The following is a 23039-nucleotide window of genomic DNA, read 5'->3' on the forward strand; positions in this document are numbered from 1 at the left end:
CATTTTAAAATGTTTCTAGTAGGCCTGAAATGGTTCATACGTTGGAGTTGGACCATCCACGGATTAAGTTACAAAACAAATCAAATCTGATTGGATGAGATAGTTCTTTTCCCACCGTCTATTTTGGGTCCACGAACTCAAAGCTGAATCTGCGTACCTGAAACCGCTAGTTAGCTGCCTACAACCAGGGCCGGCTTTAGCGCTGGTAGCGCCTGGTGCAATAGTCTTTGTACCCCCATCAATGATCTTCTGTAGTCTCTGCATCCCTCTCTACCACACTTCAACTGTGTCTCACATATTTATAGGGCCATTCACCGGAAAGTAGTATGTCAGAGCACTTTACACCACACACACACATATTATACAGAGGTAATGAATCATTCTAGTGTGTTAATCAATGTATTGGAAAAGTTACATAAGATATTGAGGGCTGCAAGGTGCAGGAGTTTAAATATCATCCATAATAGTAAGCATTATATGTTAAGAGTACTTGGTTCGGAGAAACACAAAAACAGACTTTAAAATGCAACACAGTGGTTGGATTGTCTGCACTAGTAATAAGATCAACAATGTGTTACTACCCAAAGGAGTCGATTTAGCAACTTTAGAAAAAGGATCAATTCAGAAAAATAACAACAAAAGTCTCAACCTATACCTTGCAGTTTGCAAGCAGCTCTTTGATGTTGGTTCATTGCAATTTATGACCTGCAAGTAACAAAAGGATCTCTGTGGCAAAAGCAGTAATCCACTGGGCTATGTACATAACACACACATCTGAAATCTGCATGTTACATTTTGCTTTGCAGCAGGAACATTAGCCTTCTATGCCACTTTATAATAAGTCAAAACTGTGGCTAGAGAAATCGGATCTCTCCAGGAAGTACATTAATGACCTGTGATAGATAGATAGATAGATAGATAGATAGATAGATAGATAGATAGATAGATAGATAGATAGATAGATAGATAGATAGATAGATAGATAGATAGATAGATAGATAGATAGATAGATAGATAGATAGATAGATAGATAGATAGATAGATAGATAGATAGATAGATAGATAGATAGATAGATAGATAGATTCCTGAGACAGCATTCCCTCTGTGAATCCTTGTGAATGAATGTAAATGCAATGATGGTGCCCTACCAGGGACAGCAGACCTCCAACCTTGCATTTGCAAGGTGCTGTATCACATTCTGCCCCTTACATTGACAAGGGAAGCAATAACAAAAACAAACTGTCTCACCATGCAAAGGGACATCGGGGGATCCTGCAGCAGTCCCATAGACAGCTATCAGCTTCCTCTGATGACTGTAGCTTTCATTAACATTGTGGAAGCTGTCCATAACGTACAGCTTGGATACAGCAAATGGATACCAGCCAGTAGTGGGCGGTGTTGTCCAAGAGGGGTGGGGCGGAAGGGGAAGAAGGGGTCACACCAAATGGATACCAGCTAGTAGCAGGCGGTGTTGTCCAAGAGTGGTGGGCGGAAGGGGAAGGAGGGGTCGGGGAACAATGGATGATAAATGACAAAATAAAAAACACAAATTTTCAAAAATAACTTACCTGCAGCAGGCCGTGTCACGCTCTTCTTCTCCTCTCCTCTGCAGGCGCAGGTTCCCAGACTCCACTGCAGCCAATCCTGATGCTGCTCTCATGCTGCTTGAAGCAGCGTCAGGATTGGCTGCAGTGCTCTGAATTTGCGCGCCCAGTGAAACTGGGAGCCTGTGTCTGCTGTCTCCAACCCGGCACCACAGCTGGGGTTGGAGACAGCTTCAGTATGCATGACGGTTTGGCCGGCCTGAGACGGCCGGCCAAACCGCCATTCGCATTGATCACAGTGCACTCACCACTCCTACTGCAGCCTGTAATCCCCCTGGCCACCCCCCAAGGACTTAGCAGGAAAGGAAAAAAATAATAATATCGTTTTATTTTATTTCCTGACGTTTTGAGGCAGCTGGCAGGTGGGGTGCTGCTCCTCTGACCATAGCGGAGGAACAGCCGCTGATACCAGCTGCTTGAAAAAGTTAGTAATCTTTCATATGTTTGCAGTCGCAAACTTATGATACATTTATTTGCAAATTGCAAAGAAGGGGGCACATTCTTTGCCAACCCTGGTACTAGTGTTTCGCAGGGAGTCGCATTTTGGATATTGTGATTCACAAAGCCATTTGCGACTCGCAATGTCACTTTTGTACATTGCAATTTGACGTTTTGCAATTGCAAAGTCTGCCAATGAGCATGCTTCAGGGTTTGCAAGTTGCAATAAATTTCATACATCTTGGCGCAAGAATCAATTTTGTCAAAAACACACATTTCTCTTTTATCAACAGATTTATCTCAAATGTAGAAATAAATATGCTTATTGGTATACCAAAAAACACCATTGTTTACAGTTTTATATTCGTCACTGAATCTAAATCATGCACCTTTTAGGGCTGTAAAGAGACCTTCATTGAAACTGTAACCCTGCTCTGGAGTGACAGGACACATACCTGGGGAGAGCTGTTTGCTTCACACAAGTAGCCCGACATTTCCCTAAACGCTTTGACTGCTCTGTGGCAGAATAACCTTAAAAAGAAACAATATTATCTCTTCAAATGTAGCATGGAGTGCCGGATGGCTAGTTCCTCGCACCCCTTATGACCCAGAGACAGGGCGTTATCATTACTCCTGATGCATTATAGGCCTGAAAAGCTCCTGACAATGCAAACTAGTCGGGCTGGCTGTACTCTGCATAATGGCTGCGAGAGACGCAAAGTGAAATGGAATCGGAAAATGCACAAGTAAATAAATGCGGTAATTGGTGTCTTCTAGGCTATTAATTTTGTGAGGAAAAGTTAGATGGCCATAAGGCATAAATAAAAGCTTCCACACTGCTTTCATATCCCACAGAGTGTTGAGAAATGTTATTTAAGGGGTGCAATACTTTTTTCATGCTGGCATATATTAATAACAATCTAATGCCATCTATTAGTATGGTAATGACCTGCTTTCCTCAGACATGCATGTGTTTTTATTCCCCCTCCCTCGCGCCCACCTTCAATATCTGTTATCTTTCGCGCCTGTAAATCTCGAGTGCTGCATTTGATGACACCGTTTCCTCCAAATAAATGTTAAGCTCTTTGGGGAGTCGCGATAAGATCCGTGTGACAGATAACAAAGAGGGAAAAAAAATTAAAGCGAGCCTGCCGTTCATATTTTTTCTCTCTCTGTCTGACATGAATTCCATTTTGCTGCTCTGCTTTTTAAAATTGCTTGTGATTGTTGTTATGCGTGCTTATTACATTTCCACACGGGTAAGCTTCTTGGCCAATCCGTGGCGCACTTCATAAAACCAGGTGTGCGGTCGCGTGCCAGCTTCTCAGATGCATTAAAAGATATATTTTAAGTTATTGGATCTTGTTTGAGAAGTGTTCTGACAGCCTCAGCTGCACTTGAATTTTCTCAGCTACCTGTGTGGGTGCAGAGGGAAGATAAACATGGTTGTTCGCAAGATCTGCCATTGCTCCCCCCCTTCCTCACGCATATCTTGTTTTTTCACCACCCGCACTAAAGGTCTTATGTACGAAAACATTTTCCCATAGACACAGAATGGGTAAACCCCTTTGATACATCTGGCCCTAGGTCTGTTGGGATTTGTAGGCAAAATGCATAGAGGGGAAAGTGAAACTACAGCTCCCAGCAGGCCCAGTGCTTTAGCCTGAATTATTAGGACTGGCTGAAAGCTCCTCTCATGATGCAGTGCCCAATGACCGCTACACTTCAGGGACACCTACACATTATTCTAATAGGAAGATTTGTCATCTCCCTAATTCACATACGCTGACAGCCAGAATTGTTACATATGCAAAAATAAAATATGGCAGCGCTATATCATTTTCATTATTAATTCAAAGCCCGCCCTTTTCTCTCCAAACTGTCTTATTCAGTGGCCCGTGCATTCAACTAAACATACACTGACTTAATAGATGATCCTTCCAGTCTGAAAACCTCTTAGAAAAGAGGTTTCTTTGTTCCCCAGCTTCCAGCCTACAGTGTCATTGTGCATGATAATTGAGTGTGTAAGAAATGAACCTCAAGACAGACGCCCTGTGGAGGCGTTTTAGAAGGTGCTGTGTATTCTTTTTAAAGTCTATCTCTTGCAAAATCCAAGCCCTTATAAGCCAGTGAATAATTGCTTTTACGGGGAGCGGGAGCAAAATGTGACAGGGTTTGTTCGGCATGAGAGTGAGTGCGCTTGAGAGCCGAAGACAATGAGACAGAAAGAAAGAGAAAGAGAGGAGTCATCGCATGCTGTGGGCAATTGACTTATGCACACTGGGAGCGGTACATGGCTCACGTATGGCATTCTCTAATATCTCAAGCGCATTTTGAAAGTATAGATTTGTAATTGTACTTCATCTATGTTTTTTAATGATGTTTTGTGAAGTGCTTTACCTCACCTTGCAGTAGTCTAGGCTACCTTGGGCCCAGGGATAAAATATTTAGGCCCTCTTTACAAGTCGGGTGGAGCAGAATTACAGTATGGAACTCATCTGCGGCCTATCACAGGAGGCCTGCTGTTCCCACACCCATTTTTTTTTGGGTGCGGAAACATCAGACAAGATTTTACCAGCTGGAAAACTGACTGATAAAATAACTTGAGACTTTGGTTTCCAAGTTTTTTTTTCAGAGGGGAGAGCTACACCACACTCTTGTCAGGGAACTTTTTTCTCCTCCCCGTTCCCCCTCAACAACCCTCTTTCTACCCCTGCTCTGCACCTTCTCACCAGGCTCACATTTACAACCCACTCAGAGTAGGTAATAAATGTGAGCATTGAACCCCAATTTCTATGCAGTTGTATGTCAGGTATGGTCTGCACAGCAACTATTCCGTGGGTTTTAACAGTACATAAACTATACTGGCAGGGGGTTTCTGCACAGAACTGGTAATTATGGGTGCTGAGTTTACACCCCGCTAGTACTGTGCAATGAGTAATGAGGGCCATAGAGCTAGTCCTGGAGACTGGAGATGCATTGAATTGGCCAACGGATGTGGTCTGCTTGTGAGAGCTCTCAGATCCATTGGTCAATTACTTTAATAGTGCTAAAGCCTTGGATGAGAGCCAAATAAAAATCATAGCTAACTTGAACTATAGAAGACAGTAGCTAATCCTAGGGGTCTGACTGGCCTGAAAGTGGATGTAGATGGACTTATGGTGCTTTCGCCCCCACATCCCACATTGAGTGTGCATTTCAGAAACTGGATAAGCTACCAAGGGGGTAAGCAGGGGTTATTTTAGAAGTGTATCCCCCTTACCTTGACTAGGAAGAAGGGTCCCTACTCGGGCAAAGGTGCAAACCATTGCCAACTAGAGACCCCCATTTCTAACAGATGCATTCAGTTGACCTCATAAATTATTTTCTCAAATCCCTATGTCAGCATTTGAAATCATAATGCACATTTACTAATTTCTGCCCAAATGCTGTGCATTGTTATGATTAGTCATGCTAATTTGCACCCAGTCCTCAAAATGGTTATGCCTCAAATTTGGGAGTGAATGTGTACCTCTAAAGGCCAGCTGTGCCACTCATCCTTTAATCTTGCCATACTAACTATTAAGTTGGATGTAAGCATGCCCCTTACTGCCTCACGGTCATTGGCCGTGGCTTGAGCCACAGCTGGTACAGAGGATTGCTGGGGACATCTAACCACAGTACAGTGGTATAACAAGCTGGACTGTGGAAAGTTGGTTTTATGTGCCTCTCTGTGCAGGTTACATGAGCATGGATGAATGTTTACAGAAGCAATCACGGAGATTACAGTTGTACTGCAGTATTACAGGAGTAGTGTTACACCATTCGTTCGGGTTCCCGGAAATTTGTAATGTAGAGTGGGCAAGGCTGGTACAAAAAATACATGTTTGCCAAGGTTGGCGCTTCAGAGGTGGGGGACATCAGTGGTAGGGGAGATACACTGAACAGAGGAGGTTCTAGGTTCCTCCCTTACGGTCAGGAGTCAGAGGGCCTTTCTCAAGAGGAGAGAGTCATTCCAGAGGGAAGGGCAAAAGAGGAGAATGTATTCTTTTCTCGTTCTTTGTTTTAGGTACTTCAGGTTCTTCAAAGGGTCTGAGTTTGATTGGTAAAGGTAAGGTTGCCATTTATTTGCATTTCACCAAGACACAATCTTCCAATCTTTGCCTTTTCCTTCACATATTATTATTAGGTGTGTCTGTCCAATTAGCATAATGGAAGCACCCAATGGCAACACACCCGGTACGCATTTTATTGATAAAAGTTATGTTATGCTATGCGATTTTAAGAAATTATAAAGTCCAGTCCAACACTTGGGTGTCTAGATGGTCAATAATCAAATCCAGGGGAAGGAGAATCAACATTGAGGGAAGAGTCAAGCCTGAAGTTTCTTTCTAAAAGTAAAGGCTTTTGATCTTATAGGAAACTCATCCCACTCCTTTGCTGCAAGGGGCACTAAATGTATGACAATCAGCCCTTTATTTTTCAAAAAAGAGGACTAAAATAAAGTGTGCAGCTGAGGAATGAAAGCTGTGCAATGGAGAGTGACATCCATAGTTGGCTTGTAAGTCTGCTGGTCCCTGCTGTAGCAGGGATGCCCAGTGATAATTAAGCTCTTAAATACAAACCTTTTGTCAATGGGGAGCCAATGAAAATTCATCAAATCCAGGGTGACATGGGTCCTTCTAGGTAAAGCCATTGCTGTACAAATGGTGCCCATGTCATAGAGAGCTAGGTGGCACCCACAATTAGAGTGAGATTTTCTGCTAGGAAGTCAGGTTTTTCTGTGTAAATGGCATATGTGATGCAATGGAAATTAAATGAGGTGTATATATACGAGGGAAGTCAGTTTAGGTTTCTGGGTGCTGTTGTAATATTTTCATTCCCTAGTCACATCGATCCTTGACGTTGTTGCATCTTTTTGGAACCAGAGGCCCAGGAGCTTACCACACTCAACATATCTGCCTTCTTCAGCACTGTCAAAGCTACAAAAAAGGAACATATTTGATGTGCTTAGTTGTAAGAACCCTTGTTTCACAAGTATGTAGCTATTTTAAGACTGGAGAATGGTGTTAAAGGTCCCAATTTGAGCATCTTTATTAAAAACCAGTGTCTGTTTGTTCAGAGATGAAGAGTGTTATCAAGTATACGTATCAACTGTGAAAAATAAGGTATAGTTTATAGTTTGGTGAATGGGCTACTTGTCACAAACATGGCCGACGTCCCACCCACTGTATTACAAGTGCATGATAGCCTATGGCACTTGAAATGCAGGGGATGGTATATCGATCACATTTTGATGGAGTTTCCCATCCACCAACCTATAAACATGGCCCTCATTGGTTAGATGTTTACCATTTCTTTACTCTGTAAGTTAACTAAACAGAAGATGCACTTTCTTCAGCAACCGCTCAAGGTTTGTTATCAACAGTGCAAACCAACACTGTGTACATTTCGAGAGGTTTCAATTTTTGTCAAAAAGTGATCATTGAAGTTTAGCTGCCAAGTGGCCTACTGTGATGTGTACCACCTTCAGCTCTTCCTGACTTTGAAGCACAGAGAACATTGCTTTCTGGGACCTGTTGCTTCACTTTCAACATTGTAAGCCTGACCACTAGAGCCCAAAATGTAGGATAATGCTTGCTTAATTAGCCAGCAATTGTGGAAGGAGTTAGACATGACATGGAGCTCTTGATAGTTGTGTTCGAGTTGAAATAATCAACATGCAGAGTTAGAGGCACACAGCAGTATTGTCAGCGTGCAACAAAACAGTTTGGTTACGTGTTATTTGTAAATTATTGATGGCACGTCATCACAGACAAACCGTTATGTTAGGTCCGTTTTTTCCACTGAAAAGATTGTCTCCTCAGAGGTACCTCAGGGCTCATCTTTGAGCCCTTTATTATTTAACATATATATACAGCCCCCGTGATCTTGCTGATCACTTCTCTTGGAATTGAGGTCACATCTTATGCCGATGATAGGCAGCTGATCTTAGTGTTAGACAAAACATCTATTGGCTCTGAGCTCAATTTAAAAAACTGAAATTGTCTGGTGGATGCTTCTCAAGCATTTAAAATGCAACATGGACAAGACAGAGATCATGTTGCTCGGCAAGTCCAATACCTTTGACCCTGCTTTATGGAGGCCTAACTCTCAGCCTCCTCCGCCTGCCACAATATAGGTTGTAAACAAATTGGGACTGAAATTTGATGCTTCTTTGTCATTTCATCCACAAGCTCTTGCAGTGGCGGGAATGTGTTTCAAGTTGATCAAATCACTGAAAAATGTTTTGAGAACTTCCCTCTAGAGGCAAGAAAGTCAGTGGCCTTTGCATTAATAACATCTAGACTGGACTACTGCATTAGTTTGTAGGCTGGTATTTCGAACAAACTATTCAGAAACTGCAGGTAGTACAACTTGCTGCTGACAGATTGGTTTTGAAGCTCCCTCGTAGATCTTCGGCCTCAGCAGCCTCAGCAAAGTACTACATTGGTTGCCAGTACATAAGAGGGCCCTCTTCAGACTCTCTTATTTACTTTTAGGGCATGCAGCTCATCAGTGCCTCAATATTTAATCAGCAAATTCACCCATCACTTGACCAAACGGACCCTGAGGTCCTCACATGCCTATCTTTTGAAGTTCCCCACCTTTAGATTCAAAACTAAATCCTTCACTGTCCTGGGTACATAGGCCTGGAACTATTTTCCCAGTCACCTGAGATGCAATTGAATCAGAGGCCATTTTCAGAAAGCAGTTGAAGATGGGGCTATTTGGTATCTCTGATACGATCTGTTACTCTCTCATTCTTTGATCTGCTTTTTGCTGGGTCACTCATTCGTTATGAAGTCTATTCTGCTGCTGCCCAGTGCCAGGAGGCTCCTCGGGGAGTGGCAGTGCACTTTATAAGCAACCCTTTTATTCATTCACTTCCCAAATGTTTGGTGAAGTACTGTACACCACGTACTGTACCCCAACATTTGGACAATAGGAGACTAAAGTGCATCATTATTAAAGAGAGTGGACCCTCAAAGGAAATAATTGTGGGTTCTACTCCAAAGTACACAGCTCTATATGTTACTACAATCTGGGTAGATATTCTGTGGGGTCAAATGTTCCTGGCCCAGCAGGCCATTGTTGCCTTCCTCCTCATTTCACCTATGTTTTCCGTTAGATCCAGCGATGTACGGCTGGCAGGGACTCATCAAAGCAAGTCAGAATCCACTGCTCTAGATAGGACGAGTACACTACACTTGTCCGATAACCTGTGCTCACCCTTAAGTAGCTTGGCACTGAGGAGTCAGGCTTATCCTCAGGGCCCAAGTGTAAAGTTTTGGTACAACATCACTATCGCAACACACTGCATACGCATCAAAAATACTCCACACCATATATCTAAAATACTTGTCTTTGTAGGATACACACACTGAAATCAAAACATGATACACAATGTACATACACTTTACAGATCTATGCAATTGCCAAACTTCCCCATTGAAATCAAAAGGAGATACACACTGGATATCCACTTTACAGTTATATGCAATTGTTGAACTTTCCCATTCGCAGAAAGGCCAAACAGTCACAGGTCTTTGACTACACCTCGTGACTCAACCCCTCAGTGATTCAACTACACCACCCAACGATACACAGTGCCCCTGCTGGCGCCCTGTTGACTAGACAGTTGGAACCGCCTAACATGGAAAGAAATAGTTACTTAATTTCATCCAGCCGGATTAGACCTCCAGGCACCAGTCGGCACCTGCACAACCCCCCTTGTAGAGAAAAGGTTGTTACCCACGAAGCAGGAGTGCTTCCAAGTGTAGAGAAATGTTTCCCCTCAGGTGGAGGTGTAAACTGCCGTAGCCCCACTACAGTCAGCTGCAGGTGCCCACAAGATATATGAAACCCCTCTCCAGGCAAAATCCACTAAGTAATATTCCCCTTCCTGGAGCACGACAAGCCCCAGGCCACCACAAGTCTGCAGATAGTCCAGTTGCAGTCCCTCCTGCCCTAATGATTCCTCGTGTCGATGTACCAGGGTCTCTAACTGCTGAAGCCAGAGCCCCAGTAGTTATACCCACGATGGCCTTTGAAGATGCAATCAGGTCAAGGGGCCACCTTTGAAATTCACAGGCCCTCTCTAAATTCTGTCCTGTCTGCCATCCTACCTCGGGAGGTTTAGGTTATTATCTTTAGTGGGGCCAAGACCCTGCCCCTTGGAATGCAGGTGCCAATTCCACCCCCACATAACCATCCTAGAAAAGTCCCTTAGATTCAGAGTTCAGCAGTTTTCCTTGAGCCCCTACTTTATGGCCTCAATCAGGAATCTACACATGTAAATGTCCCCCTAGCACTCAGATGTGAATTGGAGAAAGGCACACAGAGCCACGAGCATCGAAATGCCCCCTTTCACAAAAGTGACATTTACACACACATAATGTTGGATCCTCTCACACTACTGCAGAGGATTCGCCATTACAAACTCATCAATACCAAACACGATACTGCTACTATTCCGGCCCTATGAAATACTGCTCAATAGCCTTTCCCTACATTCCCCCATGCTAATCCAAAGCGAGACACAGGCTCTGTCATCCCGAACACACCACCCGGTGCCATTCACGACCCTTACATGCAACGCACACTCACACATGCACTACCTCTTGCCAACATCGCAACCTGTCTCCAGGTAGAACTCTGATATAGCAACAGACATGAAGAATCTTGCCACATAGCTTTGTTAATGCAAACCCCAGTAACAGTAACCTGTGCACACAGGCCACACCTGTGGCACAATCTATGAGCTATCTCTGTGGACGCTCAACCTGTGCTTCAGACCCAAAGAGGACCATTTGAGACACATGCCCGGGGTATATGTTTTGCCCTTTGACAAGGGACTTGCAGCTAACTCAAATCAGCCAATCATATATATGACAAGCACAGTACTTTGGCACTGAATGGCAGTGCCAAGCACACTCAAAGTCCTATGCCAGCAAAACAAGGTTCAAACAGGAGGTTGGCTGCCAAATGTTCAGGGGAGACCACTCCAAATGATGCCCAGTCTGACATTTTCCTAGTCAGAAGACACATATCTGGAGTTCACTAGCAATGTCTGATGTGTTTTAGAACAGGTTGCTCATCAGCAGAGTAATCAACTATGCTGGAGATGAGGTTCACTCTAAGTGGGTATTCTTTCAACATGGGCGACAACAGCAGATATCCAGGGCTTGATATTTCTAACAATGGTTGGCAGCTTATTAATAATCATGGAACATAATTGTTTTACATTCACCCCCAAGATTCATGCCAGCTGTCCTTCCATGGTAAATCTGTTTAGTGTGTCATGCCTGAAACCTTCATGTCCCACAGAAGGATGGGATGCATGTATGTATGTGGCATGCAGGGGAAAACATGAGGGGTTGTGGTGCGACAGTCTGGGGACCTCCAGTGTATACGTATCTCCATGAATGTGGTTTCTAGGTTAGATAGAATTCACCTTAATATAGCAGCCCAACTTGCCCTGTCATTGGTCCTTGCACTATTTACTCATCTATGCACAGTCCATTATCACTACATTGTTTTATGTCGGGATTGGATCAACAAGGGCTTCGATGAAAAAGTATTACAACACTTTGGACATATTAGCTAGTGGCACACAAAGAAGCAACAACTTGACAAACATTCTGATCAAGGTCATGGATACTGATATTTCCTGAACAAACAATATGTGCTGATTGCCCATCCCCACCCATTGTTTTCATCTCTGGCAGAAGAGAGTAGAAGCCCGGTTTGGCTAGAGGACTATATAAGAGAGTGACAATTCCCTAAGGGTGCCAAGGTAGGTCTGCTATTATGAGAAGGTTATGAGATGTTTCTCACCCAGCAACAGTCCTGATGAAGGATGTATTTCAACGTGATTTGCTACCGCAACATTGCAAGCACTTCACCAGTTCTTATTGTCTAGTTCAACTGATCCCCAAATGCCACTATTTATTAATATAATCTGTCCAATGAGTGAGGGAGTGAGGTAATCTTGTTCTGCTCTGGGTTCCAGAGACTCTCCGTGCTCCTTCCAGGAGAACCAATTGCAGGCCAGAACCAATGGTAGGAAATTCATCTGCACTCTGACAGAGCTGGAGCCAGACTGATAGGATTGAGTAGAAAGGCTGGCTGTTGCTGTGATCGGAAGAAGAAGATGCAAACTGTCCTGCTTACAGAGAATGTTCCCGAAATCAGTTCACAAATCATAGGTCTCCTCCTTCAATTACTGAAGTGAGGACCACTACCTGAGCGAGAAGTTGGCCATGACCTGAGACCATCTCCAGGAGATAGAGAGGAAAAAAGATTCTGTTGTACCATAACTTCAAGAGTTAAAGGGAAGAGCTAGACTAGTCTTTTAAGTGAACCAATGCTGTTGTGCCAGTTTCCCAAGCAACTCTTTCTCCAACTGTTAATAGCCCTACTCACCCAAAGGTGTCGATCACAAGGTTGTGGACCATAACATGCTCTCTTTGTGGCACCGAGGTTCGGCCCTATGTGATTTTGGAGGTCGTATTGTCTTCTGGAACCCCACTCTCTCCAAGACAGTCATGTTCTCCTGCAACTAAGGACCACAGCTGCATGTTTATCCCAAGTGACCAGGTCACTCCCTTTCAGCCACATCCCCTACAGTGCACTATCCTCCACAACAACCATCGGAAGGGCTCTGAGTGTGTGCAGAGTCCAGTAGCTATAAGGGGACTCCAAAGCAGCAAATTACATCCCCGTGGAACGCTGTAAGCACCTAAGCAGTACTCCTTGACTCATTCGCCCACATCTGACACTGACTCTATGCTGCATTGGCAAAACCACTGAGATGGTCCCCCCATATGCATGGCATCACTTAGCTTGCAGCCCACTAGGGAATCCAGAAGGCCGGATTGTCCAGTCCGGCAATACTCCTAATCCAGAGTATATGTTTTCTGCAAATGCTTTTTTATCCTTGTTGCTCAAACATGCATTTCACAGCTTGATATTTCGTCTTTGTTTTTGTCATTGAGAATCTGGTTATTAACTGGTTATTGAGAGACACTGTCTCCCAAAAATGGGATGGCATTTTAAATTATAAATTGCAGGATGCAAGCAATCATTGAAGTGTACTGTACATCAATGCCGCATTAAATACTAAATAAAATACATGTGCCATAGTTTGTGAATTTTGGCCTGGAACAAACAACAAAGAAGATGTATTTTACCCTATTCCTAGTGCATTTGTTCCATTTTTCTCTAGTGCGCAGCTTTACATAGTACGTACCACGGTGTTTAATTGTGCAACTGCATTTATAATGTGTAAACGAAGATACTTACATTCATATTTCAAAATATGAATATTTTGTACTAAAAAAAAGAAAATATGAATGTCCCTGTCTTTTTAAGCAACATTAACAACTATAGAACATTATCCAATATAGAAAACGATGTGATAAATTTGCAAATGCTATGGGCGCATTGTTTTGCACTTTGCAGGTGGCATAAGAGCTTTATGCTATAGAATTTAAGAAAATTATTTTGTGTTTTTTGCACAGGTACAAGCAGCACTGAGGTGAAGGAAAACCGCCATGTTGGCAACATAGAAGATTACACCATGTCATCTGGAGACAGGGCGCGAGGAGGATCGGCCAGCATAAAACGAAAAAGACCCCTAGAAGAAGGAAATAATGGTCATTTCTGCAAACTTCAACTTATCTGGAAGAAACTCTCCTGGTCAGTAACACCAAAGAATGCACTGGTGCAGCTGCATGAACTCAAACCAGGTTTACAATATAAAATTGTTTCCCAGACGGGCCCGGTGCACGCGCCTGTCTTCGCAGTGGCGGTGGAAGTAAACGGACTCACGTTCGAAGGTGAAGGACCCACAAAAAAGAAAGCGAAAATGAAGGCAGCAGAGCTTGCCCTGAAGTCATTCGTTCAGTTCCCGAATGCCTGCCAGGCTCACTTTGTCATGGGGACCTGCATTAGCCCGTCCACTGACTTCACATCTGACCAGGCAGACTTCCCGGACACGCTGTTCAAGGAGTTTGAACCGTCGACACACAGCGAGGACTTCTCGGCCTGTAACCCTGTTAGTAATGAATTGCTTTCCACCGCCTATAGACATGGGAGGTTTCTCTGCCACACGTTGGACCTAATGGGCCATGCCAAACAAAATAAGCACAAGATGGCGTCGCCAGCTGAGAGTGAGAAGAACCCAGTGGTGATGCTAAATGAGCTGCGACCCGGGCTGAGGTACGTCTGCCTCTCGGAAACTGTGGAGAAGCAGCACGTCAAGAATTTCGTGATGGCGATGAGAGTGGACGGCAGAACGTTCGAAGGCTCGGGGCGCAGCAAGAAGCTGGCAAAAACGCAGGCCGCGCAGGCCGCCCTGCAGGCCATCTTTAACATCCGGTTGACCAGTCACGTTCCCAGCAGGAGTAAATGCAACCAGCTGCCACAGGTGAGAGTGCCCAGGGAGACGGCAAAAGGTTGAGAGGGCTGAATGAGGGATGTTGCTTGTCTCATAACATTACCTGCTGAGGAGTCAGGCCAACCTCCTGAAGGTCTAGCAGAGAAGGAAAATCATGCATTAGCAAGAAAGAAAAAACATGAAATTCTGTTATGTGTTAAAAAGTTCTATACTGTCATCATTTCACTCCTTAGGTTCACGCCAGCAAGCCTTGTCTTCAGATGAACAGCACAGTAGTGTACACGAATGAGTCCCGTTTTAAATGATTATTAAAACTGATAAACAAGTAATAAAACATAAGAACAAACAAAAATGTAGAAACGAGATAAAGGGGTTCAAATGTCTTTCAAAAGTATAAACTGTTACCAGTAATAATCAAAGGTAAAAGGTGCTGCCCATATGATAGCACTGCTGTTGCATTTTATTCCATTCTTTTGGCCCCAAAGTGCTTCAAGTGTAGTTGAGTCATTTCGATGCATATTTGTAGGGTGTGAGTTTATGTTGTGACTCGGGTGGAAAGCATTAGGTGTCTTGTGTGAGGTTCAGAGGGGTGTTCCAAACAAGGGTGATTTACTTTGTGGCTGCACGTGGGCATGGAGTGTTGCAGGAAGGTGTAAGGCAGATAAAGTCGCCTTTGCAGATAATTACTGTTCAATATTTAGTGTCCTTCTTGTGTGTCCTGTACCTTGGGAGGTCATATGTTTGGAAATAGCTAGGTTTTGCAGCTCTCCTGAACTGGAAGACATGGAGCAATCGTATTCTCTGTATGCATGAGTTCTAGAGATTGACCAACTGTGTGGCGAATTTCAAAGAGAAACTGCAGAAGAATGGATGGTCAGGAAGGAGTTAATCTGAAACGGAGAGTCCTTCTTTGGCAGTAAGTGCAAAGTTTGAGTTGAGGGAAGATCACGCAGCAATGGCTTGTCTGGTGGTTAATGACATAATATATGTAAATGTATCCCTTGTATATATCCTAAAACTCTTGCATAGATCAGGCTGCTATTGACCCAATTGGCCAACACAGCACAGGAACCATACCAGGAGCATCCATTCCAAGTGAATCCAGTCCATGCCCAGCTTCCAATGCATGTTTTATGAGGGGCATGTGAAGTTTATACGGTTCAGTCATACATACACATACATACTTGAGGGATGCGGATAGCTTTTCCTTACGACTAGCAGGTCGTAAATATTCTAGAACGTGTCAAAAATTTGTTGTTTACTTTCATTACATGGAAATATGAGGTGTTGTCTGTGTTGAAGAAAACATCACTGCGAAGGAGTATACCTTTCTGATCCACTGGCCCGTATGGAGGCAATACATAACTAAGAAATCAGATTCTGAGCCAGAATGGACTACATTTGAAAAACGTAGCCCCCCATTTACCAAAGTTGGCCTGTGCGTTGGTGCATTACAATGAAATGTAGCGCTTTGCATGGGGGCCTTTAAAATGTTAAGTAAACTGACCCTATCTTTAGCAACTCCGTGTGTTGCAGGAACACCAGCCAAAACTTTAGTAAACGAGGGTCCTAGTATTAGTAAATTTGATTTATGCTGTAAAATTCTGAACAATGACTCTCTTAGCATGTCAGGTTACAGACCACACTTTAGACAGGCTCTTTTGCGACAAGCCTTGAAGTCCATAGTTAAAGCACCTTAGACTCCAAAACACCCTATTCTTGGAACAGATACCATACACAGGGTTGTTTTTGAATCCTAAAAGCTAGCCAGAAAACTGGAACTCTTTTTTCAATATGTCTGTCAGTTTTTAATTAGCAGACAATATACATTAAGTTGGGCGGCTTGAACAGTTCTACGGAAATATGTTACCTATCCGTGAGCTCAGACTGCCATAAACCAAGGAAGCGTTTCTAAATTAATATGATTTTTCTAGTTTCAGCAGAATTAATGTTTATTGGCTCAGGAGAGGCCCGCAAAGGCTCTGGCAATTGCTTTTAATTGTTGAAGTAATTTTGTTTCCTTAATTACAACAACAGTGCTAAATCCTGTTGACTGTGTTCTTTTATGCCCCGAGGAAACGGGGCTCTGCCGCTCTTCTTTGTCACAGAAGTAAATGAGCATTCAGATGAGCACGCGCTTTCATTTCCAGCCACGCTGGGATTTGACGAGCAAATATGGAGCCGTTCTGTCTTTAGTTACAGGGACTTTATCAAGTCAAAATAATATTTGTGTCGCCCTCTGGATGAGGGAGTCCAAAGGTTGGTCCTGTCACAACAGCTGCTTGGAGCTTTCATGAATCCCAAGGAACACATGACACCTTGATATGCTGCATAATGTACAGAATCGAATTCCCAGCTGTTACTGCATTTATTTTTGTTTTGATGGATTTGAATATGTTCTCAAATATCATTTTTGCCCCCATGCTGTCAGGCACTAACACCCGTTAATTGCCCGTCCACTCATTATGTATCCTCATCTTCAGCTTGGGCCCATAAATGTGGGCAGGTAATTGACAGCAGTTAATGCACTCTACAGAGAGTGTTAACCACTGTTAATGCTTTTCAGCAGTGAGAAGCCTGGTGTAAATATTGTATTGCTATAAGGCACCTCCACCGTGAGGTGGCCAAGTGCTGTAGTAACAGCGGCACCTGTTGCACCGATATTATGGGGGTAGGCATTGGATTTTTTCTCTTGTGGTGGCATGGTGGTACCTCTTTAAGAGAAGCAAGTTCAGGCTTTTCTCCAGATAGTGGAGGGAGTCCCAAGCTCTTTTGACATGTTATATGAGGCATCCCTATAAATAAAAGGCGTTGTCTCAGGCAGTGTTTCTTGAAAAAGATAGCAAAATAGATGTGTTTGCTTTGCTCTGTAGATATTATGATGAAAAACACAAGGGATTTCATATATATATTATATGTTATCTCAGAGATGAACGGTGGTCTCCATCCATATTCATGAGTAACAGCAGGTACAGATTTCCCTCTATGACCATCACTACGAGAGTCCTGGTAATTCTCATGGGGCAGTAGCATGAGCTGGAAGTGTAATATCTCCATCAGAATTACAAGACCAGCCTGGGAGAGGATGTGGCGTAATGGCCAGAGCTGCCGACTTTGGAACTGGGGAACCAGGTTCGAGTCGCGGAGTCGGCTCAACCTGTGATTCTGAGCAAATTGCTTAATCGCCAGTGTCTACCAAAAATGAATGTGTCCAAATGTAATGTAAACTGTGCTCATGTAAAGCGCTCCAATACTTTGGGTCGAGTTTGCGTTACATAAAACTGCAACAAAAAAAAAACCCTGCAGATTTGTTTTGTTCGTTCCAGTATGCGAAAAGCACCTGAAGTCCTGGCCTCAAATGCCAAGTATAAATGAGGAATAATGGGGAAATTAGATTTGAAATTATAGATTCCCTGGGGAACTCCTCATTTGAAAGGAGACCTTCAGTGTCCCACTTGTAGTCCCCCAGAAACTCCTCCACTAGCCCCTAGAGATGTTGATTATGCGGTATTAGTAAACGCAGGGGTGGGGGCATAGTCACCAAGGTAAATAACAGAGATCTTAGACCGAAGTCCTGTCCATATAACCTCACTACGGAAAGACATTTTAATAATTTTCATTAACCGCTTCCAGCAACCTGGGCCTTTTGAGCGCAAAAAAATGTAAAGTATCATGTATCAGTGCACTAGTAAACAACAATCTCGCAATCCTTAGTAGCAGTGAAATAAGGGAGGCTAAGGGACCCCTTAAATGAATGGACTGCATAAGATAGAAGAGTGAAAACTTCAAATGCATAACGTGCAGTGCATACAAGCACAATGAATGTGCATATGGAAACAATCTATCTGCAAGTTAGTGTGGGGTTGGTGGGTTAGGAACGTATGTATTTTTATACTATAAAAGGTTAATCTTTCCGCAAACTGACCCCGGTATTTTATGTTGGCTTCAGTTCTGTACGGTTCTGTTTTGCTCTACACGCAGAATGATGCCATAGTAGTGTCTTTAATACCCTCTTTGCTTAGAATCATGGGTGTTTTAAGGCATGGGCAGAGTGGGATATTGCCCAGGGTCCCATCTTCCAGGGAGCCACTTGGGAAAGTTAATTTAGTCTCTACATCAAATGTATTTTTCTATCTCTACCTCTTTTATTCTGTCTGCCTACCTCTACCCCAGAGTCTAACCTTCGCTACCCAGTGGCATTTTATGGATTTTGAAACTCCAGCCAAGGTGTATTTTAGCTGTTTTTGTTTGACCCTGTTTCTGAAAATTTGTTGTATATTTCAGTTCTGTTTGTGATCTAAGAGTCGCGTATGAACAGAAAGTGGGTAATGACATTCATAGTTATTCCAAACAGAGGGCCCCAAAATATATCTTGCCCTGTGCCCCAAAGATACTTAAGATGGCACTGCTTAGATTTGGGAGCAATGTACTGTCTGGCATTACTTTTGGAAAGGGCAGAAAAGAATGAAGCATGGTAAGTCTAGGGGAGTCGTTATCATTCATGAAGCAAGTACAGTGCCATCAGCACCCAGGGGTATAAGTGGTCTAATGCACCCCACTTATGGTCGTCTTTTAGTGCCCAGCATTTTCCTCATTGGAGTCCTTTCTGCACAGGTATGTGCACTCAAACACCCATTTCCTCAGTGCTGGGAGTTCAAATAAGGAAATGCTACTAGCTCTTGGTTATCTAAAGATTTTCTTTTCTTGGTTTGGTCAAACCTATTTGATATGAGGAGGTATATTTTAGGATTAAAAATTACCACAAAATTATGTAATTCCTTCTTAAATGTAATTCTTCATTTGATCATTCGAAGTGAGCTGACATATTATCTCCATGCTCCAGCTGCCAGTTTCTCTTTTTGCTCCATATCTTGCAGAAGAATCTCTCACACCTGTTACAGAAGATTTAGATAGCACCTCTAATTTAAGAACCATAGTTGGAAAGCACTTTGGCAACACCAGAAAACCTTTTAATAAAATTCTCTCTCAGTGTCCCAAGCACCAGATACTTGTTCTTGAAGCCGTGTTCAGACTATAAAAAAGCTCTCTGAATAGAGTGACTTCAGACAGCCACAGTCTTCTCTGTCACTCTGAGACCAATAATGTGCTCTCAGTCACTAAGAGAACCGCAACTGCCTAAGCTGCTAACAACCTCTCAGGCGCTTTCAATCATGTGCAAAGTATGCACCGAAGGGATTGAGGGGCACTACGTCCAATCATATTTTGAATCAACTTGTGCACAGCCATTCACTTCAACCTTTCAAGAAGAGGGAAGTGTCACTGACAATGTATAGAACCTGCACTCTCCATCAAGCTACAGCAGCAGACGTCATATTTCCATTCATTCTAACATAGCTCATGCAGGCAGGCTGCACTGGGACCGGGAGACCACATGTTGGTGCTTAGGTGCCCCATATAGAAACCAGAGCCCTGTTGTGAGATTATATGACCAGACCCAGATACAAAGAGGAAAAAGAAATGACGTGCTGGGCTGGTAAGCCATGCTTGCTCCCTAAAATAGAAAATACATTTTAAAAAAGCTTTAAATTAAAAATCACTAAATCTAGCTGTTGGAAAATGGCCCTCCCTGAAGCGTCACCCCAAACTATTTGCCTTCCACCTCCTCTTTTTCTGACCTTCTTTATGTTGGCTTTAGGACTCTAGGCACTTTACCACTGCAGACCAGTGCTAATGTGCATGGGCTCTTTCCTCTAAACATGGTATAATTGGTTTACACCTGTTTGGCATATTTGATTTACTTGTAAGTCCTTTATAAAGTGGTATACCATATACCCATGGCCTGTAAATTAAATGCTACTGGTGGGCCTGCAACACTGATTGTGCCATCCACAGAAGTAGCCTTTCAAACCTGTCTCAGGCCTGTCACTGCAGGGCCTCTGTGTGCAGTTTACTGACACTTTGACTAGGCATTTAAAACTACTTGCCAAACTTGAAACTCCCCTTCTATTGCACATAAGTCACCCCTAAGGTAGGTCATAGGTAGGCCTAAGGGCAGGGTGCTGTGTAAATGAATGGTAGGACATGTACTTGTATGTTTTGCATGTTCTGGTAGTGACAAACAGCCTTTTTCATTATTCACTACTGTGAGGCCTACTCCTCTCATAGGTTAGCATTACGAATTTCTTAATACACTTTTAGGCTGTCATTTATGATCAGAGAAGAGTGCTTTTTCATGTTTCATATGTTTGGAATGGTAATCTACAAATGCAATTTTTAGAAAGTGGACATTTCTCTGTACTTATAACTCTGTGTGCTTTGCATCCAGTCTCCAATACACATCTGGGCTGGGTGACAGCTACACTTTGTGCATTCCCTCTAGACAGCCACAACACAGGAAGGATAGGTATGTTTGAGTACCCATCTACATACATCTGCATTCTTATGGCCTTACCTGGGAAGGATGGAAGAGAGGGGCTAACACTTCACTTGAATAGGCTGTGTCCTGTCCCGCACAAAGGCCTGATTACCCCCCACAGACTGCCTGGCAGACAGGACTGGGTTGAAAAGGATACTTGAGCACTTCAGAGAGTTGCTTTGAAGTCACCCCCACATCAAAGGCACTCATTGGTATAAGGACTGGTCTCTGACCCCATTAAATCTTACACTACTGGACTTTTAACTGAAGCTCTGCCAGAAGAACTGCTGTGCTGCTTAAATGACCCAACTGTACTGCTTTTCTGTTTCTTGTCCTGGTGCTTGCTTTTCTCTGACTCTGCTGAAGGAAAGCTGGACTCTGCTTTCCCTCCAAGTGCTCTCCAAGGGCTTGTTGGCTTTCCTCCTGTTGCTTGAGACTCAGGGATATCAAAGTCTCTACTCCTGCTCCTGTGCCTGGCTCACTGGAAGAGGCCCAGATACTTGCAAAACAGATTTTGACATGTCTCCTGTCTGTGTGTAGCAGAACTGGCGCCTCGACCTGGTTGTGGGAGTAAAATTGATGCCTCACCTCAGAACCAGCGCTTTGCCTCCAGAGATCGATACATTGGACAGGGTATCGCCAAAGCTGCAGTTTGATGAGATAGACGCTTCCCCTCAACTGCATGGCAGAATCAGGTGTATCGCTCGACACCTCTTGACTCTGCCACCCGTCTTCAGAAATGACGCATCACCTTCACTGCGTGGAGAAAATTCTACGTATGCTGCATCTGCGGGCCTCAACACCAACATATATCACTGTTTGCAAATAGAAAAGGTATTTTGTACAGTGGGGACTGCATGGAACTTATAGTCAACTGGTGCTCCATCGCAGTCAGCCGAACTTTGATTTTGCCCCGGTCCAGAGTGACCTAAAGTAAATTTTAAGCGCTACTTTCTTCTAAGCGTTTTACTACATTTATTCCTTTAAAATTCAATATCTCAACTTCTATACATTGGAGTTTTGTAAAAAAAAATTCTTCAGAATGTAATAATCTATTTCACTAAACCTGTGTGGGTGGAGTCTTTTCGTGGTGTATGTTGCACAAATTGCCTTTTTAGATACGCCTGACTGCTCAGTGCCAACTACCAGTGGATGAGCACCTGTTATCTTTTAGTGTGTATGTAGTTTACCCTGACTAGAATGGTGATTTCAGCCTGGACTGGGCACATACCCTTTTCTAACACTAGCTGATAACATTTTGATTGTCCAAGTCAGTGTAACAAAATGAATACTTTTTTAAACTACCAAATGATAGGCTTGATAGAAAGGTTTTGAAATTATAATCTCCAGATTACACAAAATTGTTAAAGTGTGTATTTACAAACTGAGCTCTCTTTCTGGCAATATCTTGGCATAACCAAGTTATCAATTTTATTTCAAAGATATGCAACTATTCTCTCAACGTCCTTCACTTCACGGAACTCCAAAGAGGAGTGTATGTTGCATAGAAAGTGTGTAAGTGCAGCCTGTCTATTTGAGAAGTCTTTGTTGGTGTTTGAGTGTGGCAGAGGCTTCTCAATTCTTGTTCAGTAAGCATGGAGTTGCACCTATACATGAGTGTAGAAGAATAGTATGACAAACCCTGGGCGTAGTTCGGGAAGTAGCACTTCGCAAAGCTACGCAAAGTGCAGTTCGCACTACGCGAGCTACGCGTAGCACTTTGCGAACTGCGTAGTACCTTGTTCGCACTGTGCCAGATGTCGTTTTCAATGATTGCACAGTGCGGACAAGCAACCGGCACTGTGCAATCATTGAAAATGGCATCTTGCACAGTGCGAGCTGTAGTTTTCTGCTGCTCGAGTAGATTTTTACTCGAGCGGCAGCTTTCTCAACGCGAACTGGTAGTTTCTCATCGCGAGCGGTCGCGAGCATACGCGACCACTCGCAATGAGAAACCTGACCTCCTCGCGTTGGGAATCTCGACGGGAGGTTTATTTTCCATGCTCGCGATCGCCAACTTGATGTTGCTGATCGCGAACAAGGAAAAAGTCTCGCCGGGATGTCATTTTGCTTGCTCGCGGTCGCCAACTTGACGTTGAGGACCGCGAGCAAGCAAACAATGACCGCAGCACTACGCAACACTACGCTACGCGTGTTCGCACTGTGCTACGTGCAGTTCGCGTAGTGCAAAGTAGCGCG

At 43.5% G+C, this 23039-nt stretch overlaps 1 protein-coding gene across 1 annotated transcript in view; it reads left to right on the plus strand.

Moving 5' to 3' along the window:
- Nucleotides 1-23039, plus strand: part of ADARB2 (adenosine deaminase RNA specific B2 (inactive)) — a 515069-nt gene that overhangs the window by 93728 nt on the left and 398302 nt on the right. Inside the window, exon 3 of the mRNA XM_085630113.1 lies at nt 13587-14494. Within this exon, the coding sequence (XP_085486239.1) occupies nt 13646-14494 (849 nt within the window). The 5' untranslated portion in view covers nt 13587-13645. The remainder of the gene's footprint in view (nt 1-13586; nt 14495-23039) is intronic.

Source organism: Triturus cristatus, chromosome 10 (assembly GCF_964204655.1).
Source record: "Triturus cristatus chromosome 10, aTriCri1.1, whole genome shotgun sequence".
NCBI classification, from domain to species: Eukaryota; Metazoa; Chordata; class Amphibia; order Caudata; family Salamandridae; genus Triturus; species Triturus cristatus.